At 39.8% G+C, this 27,648-nt stretch overlaps 1 protein-coding gene across 5 annotated transcripts in view; it reads left to right on the top strand.

Moving 5' to 3' along the window:
- The window catches only part of ARSG (arylsulfatase G), a 124,707-nt gene that overhangs the window by 25,781 nt on the left and 71,278 nt on the right, over positions 1 to 27,648 (top strand). For all 5 annotated transcript variants that reach the window (XR_004254684.1, XM_032209542.1, XM_032209545.1 and 2 more), the window contains one exon: positions 21,242 to 21,601. Coding sequence is in view for 4 of the 5 variants with exons in the window: in XM_032209542.1 (XP_032065433.1) it covers positions 21,372 to 21,601 (230 nt within the window). In the remaining variant the exon portion in view is untranslated. The remainder of the gene's footprint in view (positions 1 to 21,241; positions 21,602 to 27,648) is intronic.

Consider the following 27,648-nt stretch of genomic DNA (forward strand, 5'->3'; position numbering starts at 1 on the left):
TAAATCTTTTAAATTAGATATTTTATCCCAATTGTGAAAGCTTACTTAGAAATTAGTTTTAATATATTCAGTGAAGTGTGCATTGAAATCAGTTTCAGATTCTTTGTCATTAGCACTTTTACTGGAATTCTGGTTGCAACCGGTTTCTTCAGCTCAGATAAATTTGGAAGACTGGGTGAAAGCTGGCAGAAGCCAAATGGGTAAGGCATACCACTTAGGTGTTTACAGTCATTTTAAAGCAAAATGTACTTAACAGTTCATTGGATTTGAGGGCCCTGGAAGATATTACAGTTCGTGTGAGCTAAACACTGAAGTCAAGTTTCCCAGTCAAGTATCCTTCATGTGTCTTGGGACTGAAGTAATTGGAAGATTTAACTAGAATATCTGCTTGCTGGGATCCTATTGTTATGTCACATCTGGAGTTTGACAGGTTGGAGAAGGCTCCTTTGTGAATTTCCTAAATGGTATAAGGATAAACCATTTCTGCTGAATCTGAATTTTATTAAATATATTTATATTTAAATGTATTAAAATGTTAAATAATTCTGGGGCACCTTTGCTCCAGGACATAAAAAGATTAGTTATAGGCATTGCTTTTTATGAGAATAATATTCTACTTCCTCCTCCACTCCTCAAATTTATTGCAGCATTACTCTTAATTCTCTCAATCTGTCTTCACAACTTTCCTGTGAAGTTGGGATAATATTAACTCTTCCCTAAATAAGCTAAATGAGAATTTGAAGCTTTGTTTCTTCAATCTGCATTCTAACTGTTGTATGGGGATAACATAGATAATATTTTTAATATGCAGCTGTAGGAAAGCAGTTGCCTGTCCAGAATCTCCAAGGATTGTGGCATGAATAGAATTTGATTTAAGCCCTTGACTCTCATGGTTACATCAACAAATCTGAAAGGCTGATTGTGCATGTTTGTTCAGTTTCTGGAAAAGAACACCTTTTGGCCAGATAAGCTGTTTGTACTTCAAACAAAAATGCATGACACTATAAATGTATGACGCCGTCTTTGTTTCTGCATATACTTTTAAATTTTTTTTAAAAAAAAAATCAGTAAAAATTAATAAACAGTAAAAACTAATAAAAATTACACTTCGAGAAGGAGAAGAGAATCGAAAAGAAAAAAAGTGCAGGAAAGAAAGCATAAAGAAAAATATATAAAGAAATGACTTCCAACCTTCATCACAACGATAAACACATAAGTAATTCTAAATCCCCTGTAAGGTTACACACACAGTGTGTGTGTGTGTGTGTATATGTATGTATGTATGTATGTGTGTGTGTATGTGTATATATATATATATATATATATATATATAAATATATTGTTTCCAGCCCTTCCCTTCCCTATAAGCAAATCCATAAAACAGATTCTGCTGGTGTCAGCAGAAAGTCCCTAAAGAACTTTGGAAAGCAAAATAAAATCTTAACATTAACCTTGATCAAATAAGCCAACTTTATATTGCTACCTAAACTTTCAGCAGTCTTAATTTTAAATTCAGCCAAATATTGTTGTAGGATTTTATTTCTCTTAAATTCTTCCTTATCCCATTGCACATATTTCTTCAAGGTTTTAACAAGCCTCTTTCCTAAATCGAATAAAATGTTTTTTTCCAGGTCATTCTCTTGGCTTCTCACTTATATTTCCCTTTTAATTTTTAAAACTTCAAATGGTTATTTTGTGTATGTATGTGTGTATGTATGTATGTATGTGGATTCTTTTTGAAATTGTTCTCTTAGCCTGTCATTTTTACGGTTCATTTTCAATACTTTGTCTTATCAGATAACACTTTTTGGACATAATCCATCCTTAGAAGCAGTTATCATTACTGAATGTTGATCATGACTCCATCCTTGCAATAAGCTTGTATTCTTTTTTCTTAGAATCTTTAATCTTCTCTAGTGTGCAATTTCTAAAATCATAAACTTCTCCTATAACTGAAAATAACCAGGATAGCCAAAATAAGTGTTTCCCATGAAAATGTATTTATTTTTTAATAATAAATTACATAGTAAAAGTCAATATTTCAAATTCATCTGAACCAAATTTATGTTAATCCATTTGTATCTTTCTTAGATCAAAATCTTACTTAGCTTTTTGCTCGAATTCTTAAAGTTTATGATTAATTCTTCTTTTGTTCAAAGTTGAAGATAAAATTCACTGTATTGACTTTCCAAACTTATCGTTCCAAAGATCTTTAGTAACTTTAAAAAGATTAATAGACAATTTCTAAAAGTGAATAGTAAGTGAAATATTCATATTTAGTGTCCTTTAAAAGCTGTCACATTGCAAGCAAGATGGATAATCTTGTCGTCTGGTGCTGAAATCCATGGAAAGTCTTGTAGTTGCCTCATAAAGACCAGGCCTCTGGAGCACATGTGGCTGATCTTCTGTCCTCTCCGTATCCAGAGAGGTTCCAAAGATCCAGTTTATTTGTCGATTCCTAATTCTTTGCCATGGTTGATAACTCTACTTTTGCATCTTCAGTTCACCACACCTCCTCCAGAAATCCGTTTCTCCGTGTTCTGAACGGGTTTTATTCTTTGAAGCATGAGCAGTGCCATTGCTTAAAGTTAACTATCTGGTTTAGCTTTTTTTAAAAATCAATCTCAGCTCATCTTGCTATACAAACATTAACATGTCCCTGCATATTGTTGCTAGGACTCACCATAGCAGTTCAGACTTGGTTTCCAGAGTCCTGAATGGTAGCAGTCAGTGCTGTGGTCAGTACTTGAATGTTGACTTTGTCCTCATTTCATTCATCTCAAATTAATAAAGTGAAGCCATACCCCATGTAGTTTACTCAGTTGGTAGAGGATGGAAACTTCACCCTTTGCCATGCTGATCACAAGCTTGTAAGATAAAGAAAACTTCTGCTTTGCTAAGCTGATCAGACATTAAAGAAAACTGAAGAAAACCCCTAGTCAAAGCTTAATTTCAAATCAAAAAGTCAACTTCAGTGCTCCAGAAAATCAAATTGTAAGGATTGTAAGAATACAAATTATACTAATAACATGCACAATCGGAATCTCTTGTCATTACTGTTTGAACTATTCATTATTGTTTGAACTTTTTTTTGTTTTCTTAATTAAAGTCATTCAGAAATAAGCTTGGGAAAAGAAAGGAAAGGGGTAGCATTGGAAAGTACCATGTAATATATAGAACAAGTGGAGGACATAAGAGGAATCAGTGGAAATGTGCAATATGAGGAAGAAGCTGTTTGTCTTTAGGAGGGTATCCTGTATTTCTGTTAGCTATCAGACAAATCATGTTAAGTAAAAAGTAACAGTGGTGAGAAAGGAGTTTCCAGATCTTCTTAAAACAAAGGAAAAGCAGAGAAGATGAAAACAACACCTTGCTTATCGGCTTGGGCTCTGTCAAAAAACCCTGACTTTTTTGTTTCTGCCTCTGTTATCAAGGTTAAATATGCAAAAAATAAAAAGTCTGCTTCATTTTCTTAGGATATTGTTGTACTGTACACTGGAGCAGAATCATTTCACCCCAAGAACAAATTCCAATTTGGAATATTTGTGGTGCCTAGGCTCAGAAATCTGCCCGCCCTTCCTCTTGTGTTTCATTTAGGATATAATTTGTTTACAGATACATTTCATTTTTGTGTATAGTAATTAAACACATTAAGCTTTACCAAATAGATATATTTAACAACATGTCTGAACAATGGAATTATTGGATATTTAGCATGGAGAAGATCCAGAATCTTTTCTAGAAAGCATGGAAATTAATTTATTCTCAGTTCTGAACAGCCTATATGATCAATGCCATTATTTAGATTTAATTCTTCATTTTGTAATTCATGACATTTATGGCAGAATCTTTGATTTCAGAATAATACTCACTTTTCAATACTCTGAATTAATTCAGGCGGAAAATTAAGATTAGTTATGTACCACCATGGAGTTGCTTGAAATGTGAATCATATTATATTCATGTTTCCCCAATAAGGTGAGACCTTTTCACATATACATGAATTCTAACACTGTCAGTGTATCTCCTTATGTTTTTCTGAGCTCTCAAAAGAACTAAATCCTTATTGTTGACGCTAAGGAATGATGACTTTTCCAGATAGCGAGGTTCATTAGTTCATTCACTAATTCTAACTGATATTTTATCAATTAAGTGTAGCTTATATTGCAATAAAAGAGGATATAAACCAAGGGAGAATTACAGGATTTGTAGCTTGTGTAGCCCTCTAAGCTTGGTGGTTTTCTTAAAAATGTTTCATTACCAAACTGATGATGTTACATAGTTTGGTAATGAAACGTCTGCAAGAAAAAAATCAAGCTCAGAGAGCACCAAGGACCCCACAGTTCAACCCTGGACCACAAATGTTATCTTGTATCGGTATTTGTATCTTGAACCAACCATAAAAATCTATCCTAGGATTCTCTTTTAAAATGAAAAGTAAACATAATATAAACTTACCGTATTGACATTGTGGAGGTCTCCTGTAGGTGTCTCCATATCTTAAAAGGCCTCTTTGCTATCTAAGACAGACTGGGAACCATATCAATGTCCGATATGTCCAGTCTACAATTTCAAGATAAATGACAACATGAAACAAAGGAGATCCATGCTAAAAATAATTAAAAATCAGAAACTTTATAAGATTTTAAATCCCTCCCACAAAGAAATAACTTTAAAGTTGTTTATTTCTCAGGTAAGGAACTGGATAAAGCCCCCGGGTGCCCCTCCACCATTAGCTAATAACTAACCTTGGTTTGCAGTTTCTGCTTATACTAGTTAGCATTCCTTTAATCGCTAAGACACATCAAGTAGCTGCTCAGGTTTCTAAAATCCGGGTAAGCGGGCTACAACACAAATTCTGCAAACAATGCCAAAAGCAGTTGCTTTCGCAAAAGGAACATAGAGACAATTGGGCTGTTTGCTTCCGAAAGTGATAACCCTTGTATTCTAGGTGGCATGATTTGGGAAGATTCTTCAGCTGGCAACTTCTAGATACTGCTGTTGTGTTGCATTTGCACCTTCTGACATGCTGACTTAGAATTCTGAGAATTAAAAACTCAAGGAACTGGAAGGTGCCAGGTGGGAGAAGGGTGACATCCAGCCGCTGCTCACTCAGGCTTCAGGTGCTTGTTGACTCAGGCAGAAAACTACCACACTGGCAGTCAAAGACAATGTTCATCCTTCTCTCCTGAAAGGATGGTTTTCTGCTAAAAAAAGAAAAAAAATGTAGCTTACTGGATGTTTCACCCTGTCCTTTTCCCTCTCTATCTTTCCCATCACAACAGACAGTAGGACCTACTTAAGTCTGGCTGATCTTTAAAAGTACTAAACCTATTGAGACCTATTCAATGGATGGGAGACTACCAACAAATCCCAGGATTGCAGACTACTTGAGAAAACATCCTGGAAGAAATTAATGACACCACATCTGTAGAGAAAGTTACATGGGTTTGTCCATAAAGTCAAGTTTTTTTTAATCTCATGCTACCAGTCAAATTCAGCACTTAGGCCTATATCCTTAGATATCTTTCAAGCATCTTTGTTAGGCCTGGGTGCATATGACAAGAGTTAGCAGCAGTGGTGGGATTCAATTTTTTTTTACTACTGGTTCTGTGGGTGTGGCTTTGTGGGCGTGGTGTGGCCCGGAAAAGAAGATCAGCTGGGAGGCAGCAGGGGCAGGGCCTGCAGGGTTCCTACCGGTCTGCGCCGGTTCTTGCGAACTGGTTGGTTGATGAACCCGGAAGTAATTAACTTCCGGGAACGCCGGTACCGGTCCTGGCCCCTGTCACTGCAAAGCGCCCTTGCCGGCGCATCGCAGCTCGCTTGCTCCCCCGCACGTCCGCTGTGTGTGTGTAATGTCTCGCAGCATTAATAATGATCTAGTAATATTTCCTTATACATTTTAGGGACCTTTCCTTACATAATTGGTGTTTTCTTTCATACTTTTGAATTTCTAATTCCTGTTTCCGTTAGTTGGCAATTGCTAAAACCAATCCCACGTGAAAAAGCCTTCTTGATTTTAATTCTCAATTTATTTATTCCTGCACATTGTAATATTTATTCATTTATATATCTCTATTTTTCCACTGTTGGGCAAACATAATTCCAGCAGCTGCTAACATGTGTAAAAGCATTGGTTGAATTTGGCCGTATTTTTAATTATGAAATTGATTTGAACGACTACAGGGATTTTTTGGAAAATGTGCTGAAAAATCCAGATAACTACAAAATTCCTGACAGTGTCAGAAAAGCTAGAGATATTGTCAGGACAATTGCTGTTAGTTCAGCAGAGGCGGAAAGGGGGTTCTCAAAAATGAACCTCATATGTTCAGAGCAAAGAACACGCCTAATTGCTCCAAACATCAGTAATCTGATGGTGATAAGTGTTGTTGGCATACCTGTTGAGAGAGGGGACCCAATTCCTACAGTGAAGGTTTGGCTCAGAGCGCACCACCACACTCCCACCAGGTCACATGGGTGGCAAGCCACTCCCATCCGGTCACATGGGCAGCAAGCCACTCCCATCCGGTCACATAACAATAGCAGTTAGACTTATATACCGCTTCATAGGGCTTTCAGCCCTCTCTAAGCGGTTTACAGAGTCAGCATATTGCCCCCAACAATCCGGGTCCTCATTTTACCCACCTCGGAAGGATGGAAGGCTGAGTCAACCTTGAGCCGGTGAGATTTGAACAGCCGAACCGCAGAACTGCAGTCAGCTGAAGTAGCCTGCAGTGCTGCATTTAACCACTGCGCCACCTCACATGGGAAGTAAGCCACTCCCATCTGATCACATGGGCGGCAAACCACTCCCACAAAGGAGGCCACACCCACAGAGTAAGTTCCAACAATTTTTGAAACCCACCACTGAGGGCCAGCCTATTTGTCAGTTTTCTGAGCTACTCAAAATTTCTGCTACTGGTTCTCCAGAACCTGCCAGAACTGGTTAAATACCACCTCTGGTTAGTGCCTATGTAAACAGTCCTTCTGAGAAGATAACGTATTGTAAACTACTCAGAGGAAAACTGTTAAGCTACTCTGGTGTTTAGAGAACAGGAGTGAGGGTAGTTTCCAGTTTCCATTTCTCTTTCTAAGGATGACACATCACAATCCCTAGAAAGATCAGATACAAAATCCTTTGTATTATGTTTCTGACTACTTGGAATGGTGTAATGTAATAAGAAATTCTCCCCTACATGTTCAGTACTGACAAGATATTGCATAAATCCTGTAAAAGAAATGCCTTGGATCATACAGAAGTATAAACAAAGCACCTTCTATGCTGTTTAACATCTTTTATCCGGGCCCACATAAATGTTTGCCAAACTACTAGCTGTCACTGCCTACATGTGGAGGTAGTAAGGACCAGTGTTCAAAATATTTTAGTGATCCTAGAAAGCAACCCAGCTGCTTTCATGAGTCAAAAGGAAGTGCTTTATTCTGTTTTGAGAAGTTTTATGTGCCAAATGACTCATAGCTCAGTTAGATATAGAAATGCAGTCAAAATTTGCTTTTGCAGAAATTCAGGTCAGTTTAAATCCAGTCTGGATTTAATTAAAGAGACATCTTGAATTCTTGTGTGCTTAGTGAACGTGTTGTTTACTTGGATCTTTAAATACAACTTTTACAATATATTATAATGTCGTATCAATTTTCTTTCCATTACATAGTTGTAGTTAACATGGTGAAAAAGCTAAGCAGAGTCAGATATGGTTAGTACTTGGAAAGGAGACCACCAGGAAATCCTACAGCAATACATCTTTCTAAAAACATTGATTTTGTAAACCTATGGTGCAGCACCGTCTCTGATGGCATACGAGCTGTTGCCCCCCAGTTCAACTGGCCAGCTGGCCTTCAGGTCTCTGCCGCACATGCGTGGGGGGGAGGGACAGGTACAGGGGCCCATGCATGCATGCGGGGGGTGGGCAGGGCACACGGGAGGTCATCCACACATGCCAGGAGGGCATGCGCAGGGGTGCATAGGCTCTCAGTGTACATAAAAAGACAAGTGCTATGTGTGGGACATGGAAGACCTTGACAAATTGTAGGGGAAAGCTGAGAATGGAGTCCAGCAAGGTGGAAGCCTGATATGTAGGAGAGTGTTGATCCAGAGTACCAAGAGTTTCCATTGTGGTTTTTTGGACGGTGTGGTTTTTTATAAAGGTTTTTATACCTTTGTGAGTCATCAAGGATTGTGGTTCATAAGGGCAGCTATCTACGGTAAGTCTTTTAAATAAATGAGTACATTTCTTTCAGCACCACCTGAAAAAGGCATTCCAGCAGGCTTTGTGTGATTGATCCCACAGAGGTTTCAGGATTGTAATTCTAAGAAATCTCAGATTTGGCTATAAAATAATTCCTACATATGTACCATAGTAAAACTATCAATTTAGTAAAGCCCTTCCTTGAGATTTGCAATCGTGCTTAGGAAGACTTTGGAAACTCAACCCCTTTTCTATTCATGAAGCAAATAATTATTTACCCACAGAGGCTTATTAGAAGAAATATAATGAATCTCTCTCCTTTTTTTTGCAGAAATAAATCTATTGTTTGTTTTTAGATGACTACCTCTTGGGAAACTGTTAGTGCAATTTCCCAGTGAGTCATTTTGGTTCTTTATACATTTTCTCAGGCAGATTTCCCAAAACCCAATAAAGAAGAGGTTTTCTGGAAAATTAAATCTTGTCTCTAGAAAAGAATTATTCTTCTGAAAAATGGGATTCCGGGACTTTAACAAGTTCCGCACTTTTGTTCTGAATCCCCTATTCATACTGTTGGAAGTTCATTCCCATTCATGTACTTTTCCCCTCAACTTCTGAGTTTTGATATTGTGCCAGTTGTTTTTTATGTGTAGGATTCAATCTGGATCGCTTACAGGGGACCAAAGGTTTAGTTTTCCAAGCTTTTTGGACTCATGCTGGAGCCCATCCTCAGGGAACTTTTCTTTCACCAGAATGTGTGCTGTAGACTATTCTACACATAGTATATATGTGGCGCCTGGTTATGTGTGGCTTTTTTGTTGTTGATGGCCAGTTATTAAGTTGGCTATTGTTTCCATGTGCTGCCACATGATTTACCATCATCACCTTGGTTGACTGACAAGGGGCCTGTTTCCCAGGCTTCGATCATTTCCCTGGCTATTTTTGTAACTGCTCAGCCAACAATCTTAATAGCTGCAAAATTGAATGTATATTCTGGTTCATTGCAATGTGAGGCTACCAATGAGTTTGGGCCTCCTAATCTGAGTGCACACTTGTGTTCTTGCAATGTGGTAGTTACCGCCTTCTGCCGATTACCTCCCTAAATCGACCAATTAGATCGCACAGACTGGGCCTCCTCCGAATTCCATCTGCCAGTCAATGCCGACTGGCAACCACACGGAGGAGAGCCTTTTCTGTTGCAGCTCCGACCCTGTGGAACGACCTCCCCGTTGAGATCCGTACCCTCACCACTATCCAGACCTTCCGCGCAGCCCTCAAGATCTGGCTCTCCCAGCAGGCCTGGGGATAGGTTCCCAATTTACCCGCCCGAGTGTTTGATTGCTGAATGAAAGTTGTGTTTTTACTATTTTTTCTTTGTTCACATACTGTTCTGTTTTTGACACTGCACCCCCCTCCCTTGTGGTTGTAAGCCGCCCTGAGTCCCCTCAGGGAAAAGGGCGGCATATAAATCCCAATAAAACTCTAAAAACTCTAAAAACCTTCCTCCCCATCTGTCCTATATAGTCACAGGGGCAATCCATACAGGGGATCTGGTAGGTTACTTTAGAAGTATCTTCCAGTTCCAAGTGTTCATTGCAATGCATGATTTGTCCTTGTATAATAACCTTAAGGCAGTCTGTGATGCCCACTTCTCCTGCGTTCTCTTGTTTCTGAAATGTTTTTGATATATGTAATCCTATCTGTCTGTAAATGGGGATTGTTTCTGCACTGAATTTCTAAATATTTTTTTAGTCACATTAAAACAAAAATTGTGAATACTTCAGGCATATTTTCTGTTAACTTTCTTTTAACTTTAACATTAAATTCTCAGTTAATTAGCATTTGTTCAGCAACTGTTCGAAATTAGAAAAATGCTGAACAAGTTCTGTCTGTCTCAGCATCCCTGTGGTCACCTATGATTATGACCTGGGCTTGGTAACTGGCTTGCACTTAGGATGGTTGCAATATACTGCAGTCACATGATCATGGCGAACTTCCCTGCCAGCTTCCCACAAAATCAATGGGGAAGGTTACAAAGCGCTTCTGTAAGTTGTTCCTGCCACTTTCTGTGCGCCTTTCTGTCCTCCAAAGCAACCGTCTTATGCCCAGTTGCACCACTGCAGCCACTTACCATCCTGACAACCTGCTGGCAAGCCTCCCAGACTTGCAGCTTCCTCCTGGCTTCCCCATTGCAGGAAGTTGAAAGGAGGTCCTGTCCCATGATCCTCCCTTAAGTACAGCAACAGGGACTGCTGGGGTTGCAGTCATTAAGCCTTGTAGTCATGTGATGACCGTGTTGCTTGACAATGGTAGTTGTGTTTCTAATTGCTATCATTAAGACAAGCCCAAGACCCACTGGCTGAATCCAGACCCCTGGTGCCTCTGCCAGCCAAAACGGGCTGTGTGCAGTCACCCACACCCCGTTTTTGGCAAGCAGAGTGCTGGGGGAGGCTGAAAATAGACTGTGGGGGATGGGGCTCAGGAGACCTCCGCGGGATGGTTTTTGGCTAGCCGAGTGCTGCTGGAGGCCATGGAGAGCAAAAATGAGGCATGGGGGAGCGTATGTTCCCCGTGCCCCATTTTGGTTGGCAGGGTGCTTCAGGAGGCATCCGTCCCGTCTCTCCCTCCCCCTCCCATTGCCAGCTCATGGAGAAGAATTACAATGCTAATCCGGACCTTGAAGAAATCCAGTTTGACTGGCTTAGAGTCACTTCGGCAAGATGGATGGCATAGAAGTTAAACATACAAACAAATAAACCTCTTTCCCCTCAGGATTAGATTTGGTCTGACTCTGCTGGCCTTTTGTAAGACCCTGAAACCTGGCTTGGTTAATGAGCCCGGAGCCCTGAGTGTGTAATTGAGGCCATATCATAGTTTATTAATGTTTTATCTCAGGTGTTGTATACAGTATGTTATTTTTGGTTTGTTATAATGTTTTCATTTTGTTTTTAATCATTGCTGGCAACCCAGAATCATGTATTTCAGGTGGGTGCCAATCAACACTGAATTAAACAAATAAATAAATACAATAAAGTATTATTTTGTTAAATATGATCTGGGTTATCTTCACTGCATGTTCTTTTATTCACAAATACGTCTATTTGTCCTTTACTGTGCATTGCATTCTATAGCATAAAAAGATAAAATCTCTTTTGAGTCAAGTTTGACTCTCGCTGACCTCATGGATAGAGACAGATTTGCGTAGGTTTCTTGATAACACAATGGACGGAGTTCATCATTTATTTATTTATTTATTTAGAGTTCCCACTCAGGTCTACCGCCCTGATCTTTTGCTCTGGTTTCCCATCCAACTTCTAATCAGATTTGCCACTGAATTTTCAAGATCAGTTAAGGACAACCTAACTGCTAGTGTATTCCTAAAATACAGATATTTATGTCCAGAACTTAAAATGTTAATTTCTTTCTTTTATAAAATACTGTTAATGGTGCCAGGTCCACAGGTCCCCATGTCAGTTTGTTTTATAGACCAGTTTTTACTAAAACAAGGAAATTTATGCTCTGTTGTACACCTGTATCTCTCTATTTTGAATATACTATATACCTGTACTGTCATTTGCTTGCTGATATCCTTGAAAAAAACATATCCCCCCCTCCCAATATGTTGTTTCCAGGAGTGTCTACAAAGGAATAACTTTGATCATTGATATATTAAAACATATGAAAACTCTGAAAATTGAGGACTAGATTCTTGCCTACTCTTGCTTATGAATCTTTGTTTTAATGCAATCATTTCCCTTCATGTACTTTTTCATTGCCCATAGCAACACTACAGGAAATCCTCAATTTACAACCATTCATTTGATGATTCAAAGTTACAGTGGCAATAAAAACCTGATGGCCAATCTTTGCACTTAAACAAATTTTGCAGCATCCCGAAGGTCTCATTCTCAAAATTCAGGCACTTGGAAACCGGTGTGTAAATTTACAAAGTTTGCACCATACCAAGGTCATGTGATTGCTAGTTGCAACCTTCCCAGCTGGTGTGTAACTAGCAAAGTCAATGGGGGAAGCCAGATTTGCTTAACAACTAAAGTGATTCGCTTAGTAATCGTGGCGTGAAAGGTTGTAGAATCATGTGCTACTCACTTAGCAACCACGTGTTTAGCAACAAAAATTCTGGTCTTGATAGTGGTCATAAGTGAAGGACCAACTGTATGTCAAGAATGTGTTCCACGTTGCCCATAAAGTGTCGTGTTATTAAAAAATGAGTTTTTTAAAATGTGGGCATGTAAACCAGCAGGTAGATATGATGATCAAGCAATATCATATACGTTGGAACGGATTAATAAGAAACATGGGAACAGCAAGGATTTGGATGGAAAATTTTGTTGTTGTCGCATTCTCTGGGTTTGTTTATAGTGTAGTGTAGTTCTCTTAAATATCAGACCCAGGCCTTGGCAAAGAGTCCTTCTTGCTCTTAAAATAGGTGGAGCGTGGTATTTCTTCGAAGACGCTGCTGGATCTGTTTGTTAAGCCACATGGGACATGCTTACCTCCTCCCAGTACACAAAACCCATTGCCAAAAATTGAGGCAAACTCAGATTGGTCACTTACAAAGTGAACAGCCTGCCAGATAAACTCAAGAGAATGACATATTAGCAATTCTAGGAAGTTCTGACTCAAACACACTTGTTTTTCTCATTTTATTTTAGATATATTGCTGGTATTACCTCAGAGAACACCAGAAGATGATTGGGTTTGGATAATTTCTACATCTTAGTTTTACCAGGCAATCCCCAGGCATCTGTTTGCCTCTTTTTAATTTGATTGATCTGATGGGGATATACATGTATTTCTTCTTTTAATTTAAAGTTGTCCTGTCTGAGCAAAACTGCTCTGTTATTTGACATGGCATCCCCATTTACAGTCATCTAATTCAGTAGTGCCATACTTTTATTTAATCTTTCTTATTTCTTATTTACTATTCTTATATCTTATTTATTGTTACATTTATCTGCTGCCCAACACACCGTCCAAAATGACTTTGGGAGGCTTACAATGCAGTACTCTGTTAGATATGCAGTACATATTCATTAGATTCACACATTGCACTAAGCCCCACTGAGTACATTTAAAGGTAAAGGTTCCCCTCACACATATTTGCTAGTCGTTCCTAACTCTAGAGGGCAGTGCTCATCTCTGTTTCAAAGCCAAAGAGCCAGCGCTGTCTGAAGACGTCTCTGTGGTCATGTGGCCGGCATGACTAAGTACCAAAGGCCCACAGAATGCTATTACCTTCCCACCAAAGGCGGTTCCTATTTTTCTACTTGCATTTTTACATGCTTTCAAACTTCTAGGTCGGCAGAATGTGTATATTTAGCATTCTGGATAACCTCAACCATTATAAATATGTTATGGCTTAGTACAGCGTCCCCCAACTTTTTGGGCACCAGGGACCGGTTCTGTGAAGAGTTTTTTCCTCAGACCGGAGGGGGCGTGGTTTCACATGCTGCCTGCATCCCAAGGATGGGGTCTTGCTTGTTTGCGCAGCCTGGTTTCTGGCATGATGTGGACCAGTGCTGGTCCACCAACTGGAGGTTGTGGATCCCTGGCATAGTATGTTGTATAAATTTGGTCACTTAAGGTTTAACAACAAAATATTTTTTTGAAAAAAATGTCAGGGCTTCCTACAGATCAAGATCAGCGTATTACAACCAGAATTGCATTTGCACTTCTTATTTCATTCCATTTTAAACTTAATTAAAATTAAACCTAGTTCATATAATCAGTCTGTCATGTGTCTTAATAATTTCCCCCCACATACTAACCTGTGACAATAACCTTAAAGGTCTCTGGGATCATATTGAAGGCTTGGTGAGTCACCAGTAATCTTATGGTCTAAAGTTGTGCCATGTTCACCCCAGGTCACTATATTCTTTTCCTGTCTTCTTTCATACTGCACAATCATTTGCCCCTCTTTATCAGACCTACCAGGATGTCACTTGTTCTGTTGTATATGCTGCTGCTGGCAGTAATGAGGAAATTAACAATGCAGTAATGTAGAGTGAGGAATGAGTGGCCTAGTGGCCTAGTAATGAGGATGCTTTCCCCCCACTCAGATGGTTCAGAGTTCAATTCTAGGTAGCTGCAGATATTTCTCCTTAAGGATGCAAAGAAAAAATATCTGCTGTAAACTTCATTTAGGCATCAGGAAGAGCATCCATCCAGTAAATGCTTAGCTCTATCCTGACTCTACCCTGAACTAAGGGATTAATGGTAAAGATTCCCCTTGGACATATGTGCTAGTTGTTCCTGACTCTAGGGGGCGGTGCTCATCTCCATTTCAAAGCTGAAGAGCCAGCGCTGTCTGAAAACGTCTCCGTGGTCATGTGGCCGGCATGACTAAATAGGTGGTCCCAATTTTTCTACTTTTTTTACATGCTTTAGAACTGCTACATTGGTGGAAGCTGGGACAAGCTACAGGAGCTCACTCTATTATGCAGCGCTAGGGATTTGAACCGCTGAACTGCCAACCTTTCTGATCAAGCTCAGCGTCTTAGTCACTTAGTCACTGATCCACCATGTCCCTTGAAGGGATTACAGGGTGATAAAAAGTTTTTAATGTAGAATGAGGAATGTATTAACCTTTTGTGTTCATCCACTCTATTAGCACAATCTGTCTCTCAGGCTTCTTCTGGAATAAAATTGGAAGGAGCACAATATCTGCAGCATCAAGTCCTTGACTGAAGGGCAAGATAGAAATCTAATAATTAAACAAAGCACATGACTGTCTTAGCAACAGTGGTGCCTGCATGGACCTGTTGGCTCCATGGACAAGCAAACTTAACTAGCAAGTTGTCCATGGCTTGATTAGCCAATCTTAGGTTACGGAGATGGAGTAAATTTTAATCTGGAAGTGCTGCCTTTAATAGCAGACAGGCACTGTTTATAGAAGAACTGAATATTCCCCAATCTAAATACTTTTTTAAAAATCAAATTTTGTTGTTCTGTCCTGTAGCTCACTTTTAAGAGTTCCCAGCATGATTGAAGGTTATAGCCACCTGACCAATTCTTTGACAGCAGCTGTCAAAGATATATCCAGGAATCTTCTCCAGCCTTACTTATAGATCAGTCAGGATGGTGTCACCTACCATATTTTATGTAGGTACTTCCTGGGAACCTGTTCTTGGAGAAAAAAAAGTGAAGAATGAAATCTTCTGTACTGGGACTCTTAGACCTTTAATTAACCTCAGTAATTCCAGCAAAGTTTATATTCACTTATTCATCAAGCCTGATCTTTGCTAGGGAATTTAACTGAGCAGGCCCAACTCCTGAATTCTTGCCTTGCGCACCGAGTGTTTTAATTTTTCAAATCTCCTTTTCTCTTTGCTGTCTCACGACTGAGTTTTGTTTTGTATAGCCCATCCCTTGACTCATGCCCGTTGTTTAATTAGGTCATTCTTACCCCTTCTTTCTTTTGTTGTGTTGACTGACTGACTGAATTTGTATCTTCAGCTGCACATTCTTTCCCCAAGGTCTTTGATACTCAACTGGAACCATCTGTCATAATACTGGTCTTAGCTGGACTCAGCTGGCCTGTTCCACCCACCTCCGATTGCTTATGCTCACAGTGCCTCTCTGTCTTTGATATTCCAGCTGGCTTTTCCCTGTTTTCAAGTGTCATCCTCTGATAACATTCTCACTGTCCTTGCAGATTAGGCTGGACTGATGGTGATGTGCAAGGAGTTTTCCTCTGTGGAAATTAAGTCAGTTTTGTCCAGTTCTCAGCGGATCAGGCTGTTGGCGTCTCATAAAAGTGAACTCTGATTTACTAACTTAGTTAATAAAGGCTGGGAACAAGTGTTGCAAGCTGTCGAAGTGACTGATCTGCAGAGTATTTACCACTGATTGGTTTCAGTATTGGGGTGGGTGAGCTTTTAAAATATAAATAAAGGCCTTCTCTGGAGAAGGTGAACTGGCTACTACTGCCAGGTACAGCTACTACTGCCAGCTGTTTCTTTGGAATGTACTCCTCCTGCAAGCCCGATTGAGCTGATAAATGCTGATGTGGGAAGTTCTAAAGCGGAGAAAAATAGTATTATTATGGTGAGAGGTTCAGGCCTAGATCCCTAGTGGGATCTAGTGGTGCTACTGGGACTTTAACCCTTAACCACAGACATATTATTTCGGCTACGCCATTACAGGCATGTGATCATAATGACCACTCATACAATTTTCTTAATCTATGAAAATAATAGGTGGGATATGTCGTTAAATTTACTTTGTATGCTTGCAATTTTCATTTATTGATCAAATTAACAAATTTTATAAATTCTATTCGCAACCGGAACCATTCATTTCTAAAAATAGGGGTGTTCTGAACATTTTGGGAAACTTCTGCGGTCACTATGACCTCAGGTCTGTGGTTAAGGGGCCTTGTGTATGTCCCTTAGTACAGGAAGTCCATGACATACAATCAGAAATGAGCCCAAAATTTCTGTTGCTAAGGAAGTTTTGCCCCATTTCACAACCTTTCTTGCCACAATTGTTAAGTGAATCACTGCAGTTGTTAAGTTAGTGAGATGGTGGTGGAATGAATCTGGGTCCCCATTGACTTTGTCGGAAGGTCAAAAAGGCAATGACATGACCATGGGACACTGCAACCATCATAAATAGGAGCCAGTTGATTACAACCCAGTGTCTGAATTTTGATTATGTGACAATGGGGATGCTACAATGGTTGAAAGCGTGAAAAATAGTCGTTGATCCCTTCTTTCCGTGCCATGGTAACTTCAGTCTCCAAACGAATACCGTATTTTTCGGAGTAGGAAGCTTATAGTGTTCCTGGGGGCTGGGGGGCAAAATCGAGCAAAAACAGCCCATTTTTGGTCATTTCTGCCCTCCCCAGCTCCCAGGAGCTCTCTGAAAGCCTTCTAAAAGCTATGCACGGCCATTTTGGTGAAGGGGACGAGGGTTTCGGGAGGCAAATAATGCTGTATTCAGTGTATAAGACGCAACCAGTTTTTCAGCCTTTTTGAGGGAAAAAGGTGCATCTTAGACTCTGAAAAATACGATATATATTAAAGGTGTTTTTTAAAATGTCCCTATCTCTTGTGGCATTTCGGCATAAAGCAGAGGGTACTTTGTCCTTCCATGGCTCCAAGTTACAGATTACATTCTGAACCTTTTTTCTGTCCTTCCTCAGAAATGCAAGAGACCGCCAGCAAATATACTGATGATAAGTCTGTTGGCCACTGCTTTACTTTCTTAGTGCTTTCCTCATAGTAATTCAGGAGAGTGGGTTGTCAGTCCCTGGCCCCTGGCTCCAAATTTATTGTAACACGCTATTCATGTAACAAGCCTTCATAATTACACAGAGTAAACTGTGATCCCTATCTGGGAATCGGATGCCTATGTAGCTTAAAAATAACAGTACTTTCCACCCTCAACAACTTCTCTTTTGTCAAAGGCAATATTTTGCAGAATTACAATGCTTCTCTTCTTTGCTTAGGATTCTTAGGATGCTCTGGCAATCCAGATTATTGCAGTTTTTCATATGTACAAATTATTTTAAAAAATTAAAGGAGAATGGCAATTTCAGTAACAAAATTGATTTGGTCAGTGACATCAGTACAGAAAAGCACACAAATAAAACTTATCCACTAATACAGGGCTATCCAACTCACGGCCCGTGGGCTGGATGCATCACACGCTGGACACGGCCACACCCAGTTTAGTGAAAAAGTTGCAACACATCATGTGATGGCACTGTGACGATCTGAGTTTGACACCCCTGCACTAATAGAACTGATCTACTTTGAAATTGAAATAACAATATCATTTTTTTATTTGGGAAAATGACCATTCGTTTTGGAAGTATAAAATTTAATATACATGTACTGCACAACTAATCAGTTAGTCAAATAATACCACATCTCTATCTATAGAACTTTTGTGCAGCTTTCAACTTCACAAGAGGATATAAAGTATACATCAGATAGATTAGATTTTTCCCTTTGCTAATTAACAAAGATTGTAATACAGGTAGGTAATCCTTGATTCGCAACCATTCATTTAGTGACCATTCAAAGTTACAACCGCACTGAAAAAAGTGACTCACAACCTTTTTTCATAGTTACAATAACAATAACACTTAGACTTACCATATTTTTGGAGTATAAAACACATCTCCCCCCCCCAAAAAAAGTGTGTGGAAATATTGGTGCATCTTATACACCAAATACAGCCATTTTTGGCCTCCTGAAGCCCCGCCACTGCTTCCCATTTTTGCAAAAAATAGGCCGTTTTTCGCAAAAACAGCGTTTTTGCCTCCCCCCAGCCCTGCTGAAGCCTGCAGAGTGCTTCTGGGGGCTGAGGAGGACAAAAACTTTTTTTTGTTACTTACCTCTTTGAAATTTGGTACATCTTATACACCAGTTTGTCTTATAATCCAAAAAATACGGTATACACCGCTTCATAGTGCTTTACAGCCCTCTCTAAGAGGTTTACAGAATCAGCATATTGCCCCCCAACAATTTGGGTCCTCATTTTACCCACCTCAGAAGGATGGAAGGCTGACAACTGCAGCCTTGAACCGGTGACAACCCCATGCATGGTCACCATGATCAAAATTAAGATGCTTGGCAACTGTTCATATTTATGACGGTTGTGGGGTCCTGGGATCATGTGATCAGCTTTTGAGACCTTCTGACAAGCAAAGTCAATGAGAAATCCAGATTCACTTAACAACCATGTTACTAATTTAACAAAAGAAAGATTCCTGAATGTTTGCAAGTAGCCTATGTCCTGATAAAATGTAATTTTGTTCATGTTTTTCAATGGATCTGAATTTTCAAATTATGTATTAACTTTTGTATATAAAATCCTTGCATTTGTTTTAGACTTACCCTTATGCTGCTTGTGATGACTCCTATATCAGCTATACTTTACTTATCATTTTGAATAGTAGACAAAATTGTTTTTCTAATAAGCTTTAATCCTAGTAAGGGTGGAGGTGAATTCAGACATTACAGTTCATTCATACAGCTGGAATTGCTATAACTGATATTCATCGTGATTAGGAAGAAAAGTTGCTACAGTTAGATTTGCCCATGGTAGATAGCAGAATTCTGGATTACAGTAAATACATTGTGCTCCTACCACAGGAAGTAGTTAATTTAAGATGTGGAAAGTTTGTCTTCTAATCTAAGGGAATTTGAGTTGTGGTCTTAAAGACATTTTGATAAATATGCTTAGATAATAAAGTCCTTCATGGGATTGCCCTATCTTGAGGGATCATCTTACTCCCTGGTTATTCCCAGCCCACCCCATTAGATCTGGCAGAGAAGGCATGTTCTAGGTACCATCCCTAGCACTGCATAACAGAGTGTGCTCCCGTTACTTGTTCCAGCTTCTGCCAACCTAGCAGTTCAAAAGCATGTAAAAAATGCAAGTAGAAAAATAGGGACCACCTTTGGTGGGAAGGTAACAGCGTTCCGTGGGTCTCTGGTGTTTAGTCATGCCGGCCACATGACCACGGAGATGTCTTTGGACAGCACTGGCTCTTCAGCTTTGAAATGGAGATGAGCACCGCTCCCTAGAGTTGGGAACAACTAGCACATATGTACGAGGGAAACCTTTATCTTTAGGTACCATCAACTAGGGATCTGCATTTGGTGGGTGCCAGGAGCAGTGCCTTCTTTGCCATGGTCATCCTTACCCCCAAAATTAGATCATCTCCATTTCCTTTTGACATAAGAGTCATCAAAACCTGATTTTGTTGTTGAACCTGGAACTCTCAAGTAATTGAAGATTTGTTTAGCTGATTTCATTGTTCAACTGGCCATTTTTAGCCTCTTCACCTAGAGGTTTGTATACTTGTTTTTTTATACTACTTATTTTGTTGAATGTAGATTTTTATATTTTTTTATCTCTTATTTTTTATCTATTTTATTTTTTATCCAATTGTTACATGCCACCCAGAATCACTTTTGGTGAGATGGTCTGCTATACAAATCATTGATTCAAACAGAGTTTAGGTGTGACTGTCTGAAAATGGACATCTAAAGAATCTGCAAATACTGCTCTAGAGTAGAATTTGATTAAATTGTTGGATTTGGGGTTCCTGCAAATAAAGGGCTAAAGTTCTTATGAGAGAATGCAGGTTTATGGTAAAGTCCTTTGTTGTCCTCTCCATGACAATGTGACTTTCAAGAGCTTGCCACTATGAATACAATTTCATGGCATAATTTACTCTGACCAATACATCTGCTTTCCCTAGGAGATTTCCCCCCCAAAAAATAATTGCATATGGAAATACACTGATAAGTAGTTATTGAAAGCAAGATAATTAGAATAGATGCAAACATAGGTAGATCTTTGATGACTTTGAAAATTAACTGCACTTTGGCAGGTGTTGTTTACTTGGTGAATTTAACTCTTTTGTAACTTCTGAGCATGGTCCTTTCTTTTTCCCTTTCCTGTGTAGCTGCCTTTTCCCCCTTTTGAAATTATTTATTATTTTTGGCGGTTTCTGTTGAAAAGGGATCTATGTGAAAGTGTGTGAATATTTGTGTGTGTTTCTGTGAGAGTGATTAGTAAGTGAAACAATTAACTTTTAAGTGGTTATATTTTGAAAGCAATTAATTACTAGAACTTTGTCTGTCTTCTGTCTCTCATCTATTTCCTGATCCCATATGTATATGTATAATTTGGGTATATGGATATAATGCACACATATCCTGGGCAATGAATGGTGAGGAACAAATTTTCAAAACTGGTTTTAGCTGACATTAACAAACCAACAGGATCCAAAGCAGGCAATGCAAAGCATGTTGCCTTTGTATTCACAGGTTTTTTTAATCTATTTTTTTCTTAAATAATCATCTTAAATTCAGAGTCGCCTTTTGAGTAAAGCAAGTAACATTGTTACATTGTATATCATGTATACAACCAATTTTGTTGTATACATGATGTACAATAACAATAAAGGCTATACTAAGTTACTAAGCTATATCTCTTATCTGCAAACCTGTATGTGTGTTTTTCTTAATATCTCCTTCTAATTTTCTTTTCTGCAGAATTTCGGGAATGTTGCAATTGATCTGAAATACCCATATTGCCTCTGAAGAAAAGAACACCCAGAGAACATTTACAGTTGGATATTTTTAATGTTCATGAGATGTCTCCTAAAACTGTTCTCCTGATGCCATGGATATTCTGCTTCTTAAAGGACTGGTGTTGGTCTTGGTCAGTTGTTTTACTGGGCTTCTCTACTACCGTCCCACTACCGTTTTTTTTAACTGGGAAAGAACAGTTTACAAGAAACCAAATTTCATAGTAATTTTGGCAGACGATGTAGGATGGGGAGATTTTGGAGCCAACTGGGACCTACAAAAAGACACACCTAATTTGGATAAGATAGCCCAGGAAGGAATGAGGTGAGTTTCAAACCATTCTTTTATCATTCACATTTATTTACCATGTATTTAGAGAGTGTAGACAATTGTTTAATGCTACAGGATTTTAAGATTGTGTGCCTATAATTGTGCATTTTTGTTTTCTTATTGATTTATCACATTTACATTGTGTACAATCAAAAGCGTACTTTCAACAGCTTATAAAAGAGATGGCGAACCTTTTTTGCCTCGGGTGCCAAAAGGCGGCACAGATATGCGCTATTGTGCATGCATGCGTGCCCACACCAATAATTTAATCCCACCCCCGCCCCATGCCACTGTGCATGTGTGCATGACACCCCCACCCCCCTGCGCTGCCCTGCACATGCATACATGGCTTTTTTGGAGCCTGAGGAGGTCGAAAAAGGCCTTTCATGCCCGCCCAGAAGGCCCCCAGAGACCAGAAACGGCCTGTTTCCTGACTTCCATTGGGCCCGGTAGTTCCGTTTTTTGCTTTCCTAGAGCCTGGGGAGGTGAAAATGGCCTCCCCTGCTGCCCGGGAGGCCCTCTGGAGGCTGAAAACACCCTCCCAGTGCCTCTGTGCGAGCCCTGTACTTACCTGGCATGCATGGAGACTCCTGAGAAGGGAAAGGCAGAGTGGATGGGCCAGCCAAAAATCAGCTGGCCAGTGTGTACATGCGCACTGGAACCGAGCTAGGGCAACAGCTCACGTGCCTGCTGATATAGCTCCACGTCCACCTGTGGCACACATGCCATAGGTTCACCATCACGGGCTTATAACATACAGTATGTCAAAATGAGAGGGTAACAATAAATTTGGAAGATTCATAAAACTTAAATTAAAAAATACATAAACATTCCAGACAGCATGTTGTATCAGCCCCCTGTGGAAAAACTGTTTTCAGCAATCTTCAGAAAGCAACTAGAATTAGGCCAAACACACTTCCCACAGGAGACCATTCCAGAGATCAACCCAATGGTGGGAGAAAATGGCTCTGGGCTTCACCCACCTTCATGACCTCCCCTAAATGGGAGGAAAACCCATTGCTTCTTGCGGCATGATCGAAATGGTTGGGCAGAGACCCAAAAATCAGTTGGCCAGCGGGAGGCACGTATGCAGTGGAATTGAGCTGGGGTAACGGCTCGTGCGCCCTCAAAGTGGGCTATGTATGCCACCTGTGGCACGCGAGCCATAGGTTCACCATCACAGGTTTAGGGAGTACCTTTATCTCTCCCATTCTGTGAAATGGTTAAAACTATTATGCTATCAAAGCTGAATTCATGATCAGCATCCATCCATATTTTATTTTTATTTTTGTTTACTCTGTTCTCTTTTACTTTTGCTTTATTGTTCATCATCCAGAGTCATAATCCATGGGAGAATATCAATAATTGTCATAACAATGAAATTGTATTCATATTCATTAATTGGGTAAGTTTATTCTTTTATCCTGGTTTTGCTCTTTTCTGGTGTATCCTTGCGGAAGATGAATGATCAGAAACATGAAATATCAATAAATATCCACAATAGATGTACACACAAATATTGTTATATGCATATATTTATTGGCAGTGAGATGAGAAATATTCATGATTGATTTCATCAAGAGATGGCAGCCCTAAGTTAACCAGTGCATAAGAAAGGTATTGCATAGATTTTTCATGTGGATTAACACATTTTTTTCTATTGCTATTTTTTTCTCACTGTCTACTCCATTTTTTGTGTGTAAATTTCAATGTCATATTCATTTGGGGTAAACGTTGGCGTCATCAACATCATTATCATCTAAACTTGTATGCTGCCCAACTCTCAACATCTCTGGGTGGCATATGCAGTATTTGGAAGAGTTAAAGAGCCATTTCCAATATTTTACTGGCACAAGTGGCACATCCTCCCCACCATCCCCAATACACCGTCTTTAAAACTGTAACTTGCTTAATAACTTGCACTTCTCTAAATCTGGGAGACAGTTAATTTGAACTACAAAGGCTAATTGTGAGACGTGATTTAATTCCAGAGGCTGTAATGAATAGTTGCTTTGTAGGATGTACCAATAATTTATTGCTTCTCTAAAGACGTCAATTCTAGCTATTTAAAAACCCCTCAGGCGAATGGTCAAACAAGGAGTTGAGATAATCCTAGTGATTGGGACTTCTGTTTGCTTAGTGTACACATGTTTCTCTTGTGTTATCTGTCTTGAAACATATTTGCTTCATATCATTTTAGCACATAAACAAAGTTTAGAGTCAGCCTTCTTTCTATTAGTTGTAATTTATTTATTTTGTAAGTTATTTTCCTTTAATATTATAGGCCAAGCATGTGTTTGATTTTTCTCTTGTTGTACAGAATAGCAATAGCACTTAGATTTATATGTCAACCCATAATGCTTTACAACACACTCTGTATGGTTTACAATGTCAGCATACAGCTCCCAACTGTCTGGGTCCTTCATTTTACTGACCCCAGAAGGATGGAAAGTTGAGTCAACCTTGAAGCTGTCAAGATTGAACTCCAGACTGTGGGCAGAGTTAGCCTGTAATACTGCATTCTAACCTCTGCAACCACCACGGATCTTGTTTTTTGCAGAATTACTGTATATGAGAGCAGTACATATATTGAGACATGAGCCCTGCTGCCCCGCCTGCATTATTTAGTTTATTTTTCTATTTTGGTTGATCATAGACCTGCAGCATAGAATCCAAATAGCTTATTTCAATTCTGTACAATATTTCAAACACATGGTAACCTGTCCACACTAGCAGACCGTACCAAACTGTATCAATAAAAGAGAATATTTATAGTTCAGGGTTGAACTGTGCGGTCCTTGGTGCCTTCTGAGCTTGGTTGTTTTCTTACAGACATTTCATTCCCAAACTGGGTAACATCATCAGTGCTAATAGGAATTTGCTCTCATTTTATACACTAGTAGCTGGTAGTGGTCTTGGTGGTTCCTCGATTGGGCTGCTTTTACTGTTGGCTTGTTTGGCAGTTTCTTGATTGTGAGATTGTTTGCTTCTTGATTGATGGACTAATGCAGAGGTGTCAAACTCACGACCTACGGACCAGAAGCATCACATGCTGGCTATGCCCACCCCTGATTTAGCAAAGGAGGGGGAGGAGGAGAGAATTGTGATATGTCATATGACGACAATGTGTCGTCCGTCGCAAATTTGACACCCCTGGTCTAATGTTAATCTTGGTGTTAATCTCTGCAATCAATCCACATTCATGGCAAGAGATACTTCAGTTCCTACATGATTATCTCACTCACCTCAAGCCTTTCTCTTTTCCCCTGTTTCCACTCCCTAACCTGATCAACTCTTCTGGTAGGAAGAAGCGAATACACATATAATAGGCATTATGGGAATAAAGCTGATGCAGCTGGAGCTGCTGGTTTCCACCCCAGACAGAACTGTTTTGTCTATATTGATCTAGTATCTCCCAATCCTGGTTTCCACCCCAGACAGAACTGTTTTGTCTATATTGATCTGGTATCTCCAAGTCTAAAAGTTTTGAAGAAAGTAAATGCAGAAAACAGTGGACTTACCAAAGGCCCCAATTATGAAGTAATAGTTGAAGCAGGGCAGTGGTGGGATTCAGCTGATTTGGGTGAACCAGTTGTTTAATTGCTGGCTGGCCCCACCCCTTCCAGGAGTCCCCACATGGCCCGTTTTTGCTCCCAGGAGGCTGCAGAGAGGCCTACTAGGCCCCAAAATGGGGTGGGGGCTCCCCGCCATGGTCCATTTTTGCTTCCAGGGGTGTGTGCTTCCTGTCACACCCCCTGGCCACGCCCACTGAGCCAGTCATTGGGGCAGAGAACCAGTTGTTAAATTATTTGAATCCCACCACTGAACCAGGGATTTCTGAATTCACTGCTATACTCTTAATTTATATTAGTCTTACTCAAAGAATGAGATGCTTATTATTGTTTAGTCAAAACTTTTACCCTTTCGATGTAATTAATCAGATTCCAAAAACCTGCTGATTATGGATCCCCTCACCATCTCCCATCATGCCATAATCCATCCAAGACATCTTACAAATCCATCCAAATAATTGTATTGATTGCTTTCTCCTTGCATTTCTTTTTCAGTTCTTTTACTTGCAACAAATTATTTTTTCTCATGAATGATTTCAGCTTTATTTTATGCTCAAGAGGAGTTTTAAAATATGCCCATGATAAATGAGTCATGGGATCCATTCAATATGATTTTGCTAATATCTGCATGGAGAATATAAATACTAGAGACTTCTCTTATGAAGATTGTCACTTCTTTATGAATTATCTCAGTTAAATACAATGCCTAAGTTGTAATGTAGTTTGTTTTATTTGGTGAATGTACACCGTGAGAGACAGTTGGTAAAGGCACTAGACTAGAAACCAGGAGACTGAATTCAACCCCTACTAAAGTGTCACCTGCATCAAACTGGGCTAGTCACTATTTCTTAGCTCAAGAAAAAGAAGGCAATGGCAATCTACTTCCAAAAATATCAATAAAATTAATATACCTAGGATAATAAAGCCCTTTGTGGCATGGGATCAGGCTATCTGAGTGATCTCCTCTCCCAGGTTATTCAGCCCACACCACAGAGGGCATGCTGTGGGTACCATCAACTAGGGATCTACATTGGGTGGGTCCTAGGAGGTGTGCCTTCTGTGTCGTAGTGCCTGTCTTATGGAACATCCCTCTCCACATGTATGGACTTGTCCAGGTAGTCACCAGGATTTTAGGAAAATTGGTTTGGTATAGTTAATAGTTAAAGATACTGGACTAGAGACCAACAGATTCTGAATTCCAATTCTACTTTAGATCCAAAACCTGCTGAGAGATTTGCAGGTGAGTGATTTGAGAGCAGTCACTCTCTTTAGGCCCTAGAAAGAAGCAATGGCAAACACTTCTGGAAAAGAGTCATAACATAGTTGAAGCACACACCCCCCTCCCAACATAGTATTTAAAGACACCAGGTTATATCTACCGTATTTTTCGGCGTATAAGACACACTTTCCCTCCTAAAAGAGGGTGAAAATTTGTGTGCATCTTATGAACCGGATGTAGCCATGCCCACCCACCAGCCCCCACCCGCCGGCGATTTTCAGCCTTCCCTTTTTGGCCTCTGCGCCTCACTTTTTCAGCCTCCGAACACTCCATTTCAGACCCATTCAAGGCTGCGTGGATCGCCAGAGCACATCGCCACCAATTGCCACCTCTGCGCATCACATTTTCGACCTCTGTGCATCATTTTTTCGGCCTCTGCACATCCTGTTTTTGGCCTCTGTGCATTACATTTTTGGGCGGTTCTAGTGGGGATCACTGCCGATCCTCGCTACCTGGAACAGCCTGAAAAAGTATTGCACAGAGGCCAAAAATCCAGCCTGGAATAGCTGTTGCCTGGTCGGACCGGTTCCGCACCACGCCTGCTGTACTCACCAGAGCTGCCTGAGTAGATCAGCAGCATGTTTGAAGCTGCGTTTCAGCCCCACAGAGGCTCCGTGCTCACCACCAACTAGCTGGTTGTTAACATTCACCTCTGGGAACAGCTGATTGGGGGTATTCCAGGAGGCTGATCTACCCGCCAATCAGCTGCTTGTGCTGAATCAGGCTGCTGAAGCTAGCACATTATCTAGCCAGATAAATACCAATGGATGCTGATACGCAGAGGCAGAATTTTTTTTCTTATTTTCCTCCCCAAAAACTAATGTGCATCTTATACTCCAAAAAATATGGTAATTTAATCATTTGTGCCAAGCAAGCTTTTTCTTATGAGTCCGGAGACATGAGAATATAAATCAACTTTCTTCAAACCTGTTTCTTCAGCTGTTTAATACTTGTTTCAATAATTGCCCATATGGGCTGCAACTAAAGTATGCTGCAGATCAAAATTTGGTAGCATAGTGGACTGGAAAAGATTATGTAGACAGAATTGTTAGTATAGCTAATTTGTGTTATGATTTTTTTGCTCCATTTTTTATGGTTAAAAGTTTTTTAAAAAGCTCAGACACATGATAAAAAGCTTTTTCTGTATATAGCATTCCTTAATCCTGCATGGAAAAGATGTACCGGTAATT

The sequence above is a fragment of the Thamnophis elegans genome, chromosome 2 (assembly GCF_009769535.1).
Source record: "Thamnophis elegans isolate rThaEle1 chromosome 2, rThaEle1.pri, whole genome shotgun sequence".
Lineage (NCBI taxonomy): Eukaryota > Metazoa > Chordata > Lepidosauria > Squamata > Colubridae > Thamnophis > Thamnophis elegans.